Source organism: Sander vitreus, chromosome 5 (assembly GCF_031162955.1).
Source record: "Sander vitreus isolate 19-12246 chromosome 5, sanVit1, whole genome shotgun sequence".
NCBI classification, from domain to species: Eukaryota; Metazoa; Chordata; class Actinopteri; order Perciformes; family Percidae; genus Sander; species Sander vitreus.
In genome coordinates this window covers 21679722-21689833 of record NC_135859.1, presented here as the reverse complement: position 1 = coordinate 21689833, position 10112 = coordinate 21679722, and the positions used below count along the sequence as shown (strand labels likewise).

The following is a 10112-nucleotide window of genomic DNA, read 5'->3' as shown; positions in this document are numbered from 1 at the left end:
AGGGATACAGAGTGCCGAGTTAGCTACATTGTCCTGGAATCAAATTAAATTAACCACATTTTTAAAAATGTGTTGAGAAGAAAACAGTGCAAATTTCAAGACGTACCCAATTTTAGAGCCAATTAAGATCAAAATACTTTACGTATATCAAATTCAAACAACTGGTACCTTTACTGTATTCTGTTAAATGATTCATAAAGAGAAGTTAAATAGACCTCAAGTAACTGAATACAGAAAAGTTCTTAAGAGGCAAAATGGTGTTGAGCTATCTAATTGTGCATCTGTATGCATTATTCAGGCTGGTATTAGGCTCCCTTTCAGCTGTGACATACCTTTCAATAGGAGCATTCAAAATGCATCACAGCTCATATTGTTTTTAGCGGACTAAATGATACCACTTACAGAGAGAGAGAGAGAGAGAGCTATACACATATTCTCCTCCCTCTCTTCAGCCTTTGATGAGGCATGCAGCAATTTTAGTCGTCGCTAAGGAAACTGGAGATCTCTAATCAATCCATCTGTTCAAGGGCAGCAGCCAGTCTGTCTCTTTGTGGCTGAATCAGCCCCCTGGCAAGGCAAACATCACCTTTTTAGTGAATTGCTACATAAGGACACACTTGTTAGTGTTGCAGTCCATTGATAGAAACAGCTCATCAGCCAAATTATCACTTAAATCTAATTAAAAGCCAGAGCGAATGTGAAGATGTCAATCTTTAAAGATGGATGTGCAATTTTAAACTGTGTAGTATAATTGCCACTCTCTAATAGAGGTTTTCCTGTACTTGAGTGCAGGTGTTTTAACAATTGCGTTTCACTGATGTCTCATAATTTCTTACCTTTAGTGAGGGCATGAATTCCTAGCTTGACATGGGAGAAATTTCCGCAGCCAATCTCTCCTCGAATTTTGTAGAAGCCGATTCTTCTGCCCAATGTTAGCTCACGGACCACCCTGTGACCAGATTACATAACAGAAGATGTAACACTAAATATTCGCTATGATATTCTACAGTGTAGCCTCCATAATAAAGAAGTTCATCATCTGGTGAGTCAAAAAAGCTAATAGAACTACAACACATTGTGATTATAAAATAACTTACAGCCACAAAGGACCTATAAAAGGAGGGGGTTACTGCTTCATCTCTTGACTACCTACCTTTCATCCTGGCACATATCCAGGTTCAGCCTTTCCAGTGGAGTGAGGCGGCGGATGGTGGCTCCCTCATCGTCTGTGTTGATGTCTGAGCTGTCCTGGCGGCTCCAGCGGGTGTACCTTTGGCCACCAGTGACCACAGCTGTGCCTCTAACTGAACCTCCGACAGAGTCTCCATTAGAATCCCCGGTCTCTGCCCCAGAAACTGAGATGCTCCCACCGGTGCCTGCTACCCCCGGCCCCCTAGAGCCTGCTGTCCCAGCCCCAGCTTCAGCCCCTTCTGGGCTGCTCTCAAAGGGGCGGACAGCAGTCATCCTGCAAGGGACGCCCAGGGTTGTGTGGGCTTAGCTCATGGCTGGGGGTGGTGGAGGACTGGATGCCCAATTAAAAATAATATATATTATTTTTGTGGCTCATTGCACAATGATTGATGTTCCTACATTATGCAAGTGCCTTTTCAAATCTACCCCTTTAATATGGGTGGGATAGAAAAAGAAAAATGTGACTCTGTGGATGTATTGTTTACTGCAACTGCGAATCAATAAAAAAATATAAAAAATAAAATTAAAAAAATCGACCCCTTTAAACTAAAACTACTAAAACTAAAACTTTAGGAACATATTTGGTGCTGCTTCTATTTATCTGCATTGCAAGGTATCATACATTTATTTTAAGACCACAGCAATATATGTTCTATTTTTCTTGTGTAATCATATCAGATTAACAATACATGGATTTGCAAAAGTTAAATAGCTAGCAGCAATACAAAAATAATAATTGTTATACTATCATAGATCCAAAGTAAAAGTTGATTTAGAGCAAATTCAAATGGGACAAAAATCTTGACTTACCTTCAGACGTGTGATGCATTTAGAAGGTAAATTCTTTCAGTGTCCATGCTGAAATCGCATAGCTATTTAGACAACTGAGTCATTAACCAAATGTTTTGAATGTGTTTTCCTGTATTTCAACAAAATGGCACAGAACAGAAATAATTATTTCTATGGTACAGAACCTCCAGTCAGTGGACCCAAGCACATGCTGCATCCAGAATTTCCCAAATCTGCTGCAGCTGCAAATAATGGAATATCAGTTTATCATCTGAAGCTTGATGAAGTTGTAGTCTTGTTGCATTCCAAGAATGCCCAGTAGTTGAAACCTTAGTTTTCCTTATGTGAAGCTGTCAAAGAAAAGGTGATGAGGCTGGAGATCACATCGACCATGCATTCCCTCTCACTGTTGCCTCTTGCTGAATAGGTCTGCGGAGCTTTAATGGGCTCTTTTGAGTCTCCAGGGTATAAATAGGCCACAGGTTGAGGAGGAGGGAAAAGGAGCTGGATGGGGGGGTTGGAGGAAAGAGGTCGAACAGATGATAGTGTCAGGGTGCAGCCATGGGGCGTTTAATGAGACAACCTGGAATGAAGCACAAGAGAGATACAAAAAAATTAATCTTATTTATTTTAACTTTGGTAACCCATTTCCTTTTTAATGCCTAGTTATTGTGTTGTAATCCATTTTCTTTTCATAGTTTATTACCTACTAGTACCTTTGTCACAATATTTATCATTTGGCAATTTTGTAGATTTTTTTTATGGGTCAAGAATCTTTGCAAAACCATGGAATACATGTTTTTTAACCCTCCATGTGCAAGTTTGTGTGCACATGTCAACACAAGCGTGCCATGTGTATTGTAATTAGGGCTGGGTAAATCGCAAAAAAATTTTCAATACCGACACCGTGAATTCAATACTGGTTCCTGAACGACTTTTTTCGATACCAATTTTATAAAAATAAATTACAACATTGCGGTACAAATCTCTGTTTTCAGCTCCTTTACACGTATGTGACGCACACTGTAGTCAAGCCTCTCGAAATACAACAACACACACACACGTGAGCCCTATCTTTGTGCGAAATCAATGTGCGTAACATATTGTGTTTCTCCTGCATGCGTCTACTACCTGTAACGTTAGACAGCCAATCGCAAGCCTTATTAGATCTTGGTACATGCATGCTGCATGCTTATTGGCTCACTGACGCTGATGAGATTTACTCCTTAGGTATTGAAATTTGGTGTTGAATGACAAGGCATTTTTCGATCTTTGATACTATGGAGGTAATTTGGTCGCTGCCTTAAAGTATTGAAGTTCGGTACCCAGTTCTAATAGTAACGCTTACTTAATTTAGTGCTTGAGTCCTGCTCCAAGAGCGATGAAGGCTTAGGTTGTCATGAGAGTCGCAATAAACAAATCAGAGATCCTCATCGCTTTCTACCATCAAGAAGATACTTACAACCCGAATAACTTATTCCATTTCTAATGGAGAGTAGGCATGATGACTGTCACTCCCTCATGTGTGTGGTACAATACGTAGCCTACATGTATTAGTTTCTAAATAGGTGATGATTGCATGCTGCTCAGAAAAGAAAGCTCTAACAATGTCCTATGAGAGGAAAATGTTAAGATGAACCCTGATTTTGCAGACATATATATATATTTTCTATAATACCAAGTGACAACTCAAAAAATCCAAAAGTAAATAAAAAGTGATGATGTACTTTCAACCAGCCAAAGAGAAAAGTAAGAGTAATAGAAAAGCCACAGTGAATGGCATGTATACAAACAATATACTTCACCTGAACTACGGTCTACAGCCTTCCCAGTATTCAATCTGCCAAGTGTTGCCACAGTAACAGTTTGAACTCATGTGGCAAATGAGCTGTCTAATGTTGCATTAAAGGATAATATTGGCAATCTTCAATATTTTTTTCTTTTTATCAACAAAACCCATTAAAAGCTCAAAACCAAGAATGAACTGATCCAACAACAAGCCTTTGTTGCTGTAGCCTGATAAAGATCCCCCCCCCCATTGTTGTCTAAAACCCCGTAGCACTGGCTGTAAGTGTTTTCCATTATGATGAACATGGCTGCTGTAATTAATTTTGATTCCGTCCCACATGAACACTCCTGGTGCCGTATACTCGCTAGCACACCAAATATGTTATTATCCGTGGCTGAAAATAGTCTCCAATAAATGCACTAATTACTCCCCTTTAATTTTTGATAAAACATACAGTGCACCAGCTGTATTCTATCTAATTAAATTATATCTCAACTAGGAATTAATGGGCTTGGTGGTGAGTGTGACTGTCAGGATAGGGAAGTTGGAAAAGTCAGATACAGACTAACACGTTTTGATCACATTTGTTGATAAGGAGTAATAGAATAACTAACAGGGCGTCCAGTTTTAAATAAATTGAGTTGTTTTCAGAAGAAGACATTGTCATGACATAACATGGTGTGTATAAGGCAGGAATAGAAATGGTTACTTAGTGTAACATGGTGCTTTGGAAGGTGTTCTCTCCGTTTTTATATTAAGATGAATGAATCTATATTAAAGCCTCACTAGGAAATCAAAGCAGTTCTCCTTTGTGAGGCCTACAGTCTCCCAGCCTTCAAACACCTTCCTACCATCGCGCCATGAATATCTAAGCATTGATCTCGGGCAGCCTAAAAGGACTTACTAAGAGAGGAGAGGCCTTCACTTTACAGCACAAAGCAGCAAGCCCTGAATACCAGCCTTTTATATATGTAAATAAAAAGACTAAAAGGACAACCATGCATGAAATAAACATCAATGAGAGCAGAGCAATAGGAGTTTTGGGACAAAATCACCATCAGGGAATTATATTTTTTCAATTGTAGATTAATATTTACTTATTAGTTTATTTACTGAATAAGTATTAATATGTCTTGGAATATAGCTAGTATCTCAAACTGTTTCACATCTTTTTTTTCCATCCAAAATATCTACTAGTATCTATTAATCTTAATATATACTGTATATTCCTTAAATCTCTAACAGAGAGTGAGACACACTCTGCCATATAGAGTACAGCCATTTTAAATAACTAACTAGATCTACTGATAATTACTTTAAGTGGAGAATATCTACCCACAGAGGATCCATAGACGACTAATAGTAACCCAGATTGCTTTGTGCTTTGCTTTCACCGGATAAAAGAACTATCTGGTTGCTTGGTGATGGACACTGACCGAGCGTGTTTATTTGTCTTTTATTTATGCTGAGGATTAGGCGTTTAACTGGCACTGAGTGCCAAGAAAGAGAAGATGCAGTGCCATGTTAACAGTTATACAGTGCTGCATTTAGCCTCAGGCCTAGTTCACAAGTCACGGTTATTTAAAAAAAGTGTTTGTTTTCCAAAAGTATCCCCTCCACACATGCACTGTTTAGAAAACTCTCCGTCCACATGAAAACGCAAAAAAACACAATTGAAGCGCTGTCAAGAGCACACCATGCCAACAGGTGGCGATATAACCTGAGCAAAAAAGAAAAAGAAGATGTTGGCCAATCAGAAGCCTGAAAAAAGCTGTTACCTGAAGACTAGCCACCAACTAGAAGTCCAACGTTCTTGTCTAAGACCGACGCAGTGTTGGATTATGTAGCAGACTTAGCAGTGTCATTCTGATGCTTCTGTTACACAATACAATGGAATAGTAACTGTACATTATGTGTAAACGTAATGTATGTAACGTATGTAAAAAGTCATGCTAGCAAGCCTGTTACCAGTACTATTACGGCCATGTCTGCCATTGCAAGAAATGTTGTCTCATATGTGGCGCCTCACAAAAGGAGATAACGGGGCATACTCTGACGTTACAAGCCAAAAACTCTGTTTTCCCTGTCTACACAACAGTTTCTAAAAGTCTTCACCCTGGCCGGAGTTTTCCAAAAGCTCCGTTCAGTGACCTAAAATGCTGTTTGTGTGTGGACGAAAGGCCAAAACGCATAGAAAAAGATCAAATTAAAATAAAAAATACCCATGTACGTGTAGACTAGGCTTCAGAGTACCCGTGTTAATTATGTGCGCGAGCAGGCTGATGGATTCATACATAGGGCCTACACCAACAACACACACACAAAGACAGAGCACCAGTGGAAGAATTAGAAACTTCATCATACAGTACGTCAAGAAAAATTACCAAAGATGAACTGGTTACAGCTTCATAAGGGGGATACTCTGGGGTATACCCAATGCACGCTGAAAAGATTATATATCTCATTTGGCTTGGGAACGCTTTGAGATCCCACAAGGAGGAGCTGGAAAACATTGCTGGGGAGAGGGACCTTGCTAATATTAGCCTGCTGCTACCGTGATCTGGCCATGGCTTAGCGGCGGAAAATGGATAGATGTATCTAGTCTTCCCACCTTTGCTGCTTCAAGTTTGAATTACAGACAGATGTACCATTCAAAAACCATATAAAAGAGGTTTACTCCTCGTCGCAGCGGGCCCGAGTTCGACTCCGACCTGCGGCCCTTTGCTGCATGTCTTTCCCCATCTCTCTCCCCTTTCATGTCTTCAGCTGTCCTGTCAAATAAAGGCCTAAAAATGCCCAAAAAATAATCTTTAAAAAAAACTCACTCAATTAATACAGTACAATGAGTCTGCAGTGCAAACAGCCAGCCCTTCATAAGCAAATACTATCAGCTTTGCAAAGTGCGGGTCCCTACTCACCAGACAGTCAATCATTTGTCTAAGGATCCCTAAAGAGAAGGAGTAGCGTTTGCCTAGTGTACTCTGCTGCTGACCACAATGTACCATCAGCAGCCACACTGACACTCCAACAATGGAAAACACAAGAGCCCATCCACAGCAGCTGTGCATCAAGAAGTAGACATCTCTTTCATGCCTGTCTGTGCCTATAGTTAGACAAGGTAAAAGCACAGAGGTTTCTCACATCACAAGCTATGAAACATCCATCTGTACAGTTTGTCCTCTCTGCTTTGTCTCTTATAAAAAAAAAAAAAAAAAAAACTTACTTTGCCTTCCATTCACCTTAAGTCCATTCCCTCACTCCACCTGTGCTTGTATCACATTCTCTCTTTTTTACTGCCGTTATGCATTCAGGCACAAAGACGCACACACATTCAAACACCCTTTGCACAAGCATGTAAATGCATACACACAAGTGTGCTCACACAGAGCGAGCGAGCCCTCTCCACACAAAGCTCCCAGGTGTTAATTGAGACGCACAGCTGAGAAGACTAAAAAGCTCACCAGTGAAAGAGCTGCGACAATGAAGACCACAGGTCCTAGGAACAGGGAGGCAGGCCTCTCTGGAATCATGGGGCAAATATTTCCACATTTCCAAAAAACAGATTGACCTCTAAATTCCTTCCCGCTGACACACCACACACACCTGTTCAAAGTGAAGTCCAAACCAAAGTGCCTCAAGCTTCGATGGATGCACTAAAACTACAGCACTTGGCTTATACCTGGCTTTGCAAATGGTCAACTGAACTGAATGAGGAGGACACTATGCAACTCGTTTCACTATTGTTTTTATTCAAATACTGTTTTACTTTTTTATCTTTTTATGTAGCATGACTCACTACTGTAGTAGTGAAAAAATGTACAGTACACACCGTTATTCCCTGCGCCTGACAATGCAGAATCTGCACCATACTATACTGCTCCTAGTACATCTTGGAGAGAGAGCGAGAGAGCTAGAGATGTCTCTGAGGCCTTAACAAAGTTACCATGACACTGTATGCAGGGAGCACAACAACATACAGTAATAGTGTAGACACTGTAAATTCTGGTGGTTCAAATCTAAATTTGGTCGACTACTTCTTCCTGCTTTAAAGAGCCTTCCGAGTTCCGTTTTTATTCACTGTCAGCACTTCAAAGAGGTTTGCATCAGAGAAAGAACACACAAAGCACAATGTTTCATGTGCTCTGACTGATTGACCATCAAACGAATAAAAAAATAAAAAAACATTTTCATTCAGGCGACAGGAAACCGACCCCAAAAAGTGCTATTTTTCCTTCAAAAATATGGAAATATATTCAGTTTCTAATCCAGGTACACTGAGTGAAAAACATTATTTTTTATAATACAATACGTTCAATATTACCTGCATAACTTTGAAGTAAGCTAAAAGATACATGGCATGTAGCCTAGTTAAAAAAGAATGCATTCTGGAGCATTCTAAAGGCTCAGTTTGATAAGACGTAATGTTATTGTGACATCCAAATCTAGCTGCTGAGTCATTCGAATGTCTCCTCTCTCTTTGCAATCAGCAATCAAACACAGAAAGCATATCATGCAAATAAATCAGTCAATGTGTATAACTAAACAGTTGTAGATTTCTTTCATTATAGCCATAGACAAGTATTGGAATAATTTGACAAAGTATTTTTTTTATTCTGTAAATCTTTGCTTTGTTTGTGTTGAACAAACTACTGTACTCCTAAAAGACAAGCATGCTATCCCATCAGTCAAACTACCCTTAACGGAACACAAACTGAGTTATGACGGATAGCCTACTGCAATAAGACAGATAAAACCCCATTAGAGTGCAAAAGGTGCTAAAAGAGCTAAACTCAGTGAGTCATGGTGGTTCCCCAAAGTTGATTGCGCGTGTGCGTAACTGCCAGGTGATGCACTGTGATCCTTTTCACAAGTGATGCATTGAATTTCACAACAAAACAATCATTGCAAAATGTGACAAATATAATTGAAAAATCATCACGAGATTATGAAAAATAAATAATTCTCGCTTCATATGAAGAGCTCTACCTTCAGAGATTATTTTTCACGATACTGCTCAGTCGCCATATTTTGAATGTGTCGGTGATGTGTTAGTTAAATTATTCTTTTGCGAAAACTTTTCAAACACAAACCTGCTTTCGAGTAAATAAACCTCGCAGCGCATTGATTAAGTGGTTTGTCTATCGGTGTTCAATGACAGTCAACAGTTAACACCTCGTCGCCGCAGGCTATGAGCCGGCGCATTTCTCTCAATGATCCTACGAGCACAAAAACACCAGAGATGTTACATTTGTAAATCAGTCTTACCATGTATATCGTTCAAGGGGCCCGTAGCGACAAGCTTTACAGAACTCACTGCAAAATCATCTTTCTCCGGTGCCCAGTGACACTGGTTCTGCAGCAGAGCTCTGCTACCCGGTTCAGTCTGTTGTGAAGGAAATCCGTTTGCTTGGCAGGTGAAACGACCAATCGGTGCGGGCTGGGGAGTCCTCGTGCATCTGTTATCCAATCAGAAGCAAGAATTACAACTCGAGCCGCAAGATCAGTTCAGTTCAGTACCACAGGAGCTGTCCAGAGCAGGAGGCGGCTGGACTCACATAGGTAACCTAACCTGCATGGTCACCTGGCAGGCTATTAGCACAGCAGCGGTTCAGGTTCAAGGAGGGGTCAGGGGACCAGGAGAAGGCCTTAACAGAAAGAGTCGTCAATGTCTCAAGCTCACTATTCTCGTGTGTGTCCGTTTCTTTTAATATATACATATGGGTTGCCCCTGATTGACTAAAACGTCGAGTCGAGGTCTACTTTCGAGCCTTCACCGGGTCTTCCTCTTCGGATGGAGCTTGCTCAGCTGTCATGGATATAATTTACAGCCTATAGCTTTTTTGTCAGACTAGTTTTTCAAGATCAAGAATAAAAGTTCACTTTGAACTGATTAAATTTGGTTCATAATGTACATTTCTGAAATGCAGATTCTTGACAATCACAAACATTTCAAGGTTGTGACTATATGCATATATGCTGTACACATTGCAGACAGGACTATCTAGCCAGCTGGCAGGCCTATAATGTAGAGAACTGTAGTTTGACTGCTTTGGTGAGTAGGATACTTCTTTAAATGTTTGGTTTATGAGCATTGGTCTGCATTACCCCAACTTCCTCAAAACATATATACATAGTTTTTTTTTTATCCACTTGGGGGCAGTGGAAACAAGCTGCTGTAGACAAAACACAATCAGCCACTTTATGAAGTGATAAGGGCAAAAGCAAGGGCTAAGAAAAACAGTTGTCCATGTGTTTACACATCTGGCAGATATGGAGCAGGTTTAAGGAAGAAGATAAAAACTAATCCTGAAGGCATAATCATTTTAAGAGCATTTCTAAATGT

The 10112-nt window shown here is 40.1% G+C and overlaps 1 protein-coding gene across 1 annotated transcript; it reads right to left on the bottom strand.

The window, feature by feature from the left end:
- Positions 1–7: 7 nt before the first annotated feature.
- On the bottom strand, positions 8–10077 carry LOC144518359 (serine/threonine-protein kinase NIM1-like). The gene is made up of 4 exons (XM_078250982.1): positions 9035–10077; positions 2002–2563; positions 1154–1522; positions 8–949 (listed from the first exon to the last, which is right to left on the bottom strand). Exons 3-4 carry the CDS (start codon positions 1462–1464, stop codon positions 823–825), a joined length of 438 nt encoding a protein of 145 aa, XP_078107108.1. The 5' UTR covers positions 1465–1522; positions 2002–2563; positions 9035–10077; the 3' UTR covers positions 8–822.
- Positions 10078–10112: the final 35 nt, after the last annotated feature.

What these genes read in the sequence shown, in the direction of transcription:
- LOC144518359 (XM_078250982.1), bottom strand. Translation starts at nt 1,464, where the DNA reads ATGACTGCTGTCCGCCCCTTTGAGAGCAGCCCAGAAGGGGCTGAAGCT. An exon ending in GATATGTGCCAGGATGAAAG is followed by an intron (nt 950 to 1,153) that starts GTAGGTAGTCAA and finishes ATCTGGTCACAG; the next exon opens with GGTGGTCCGTGAGCTAACAT.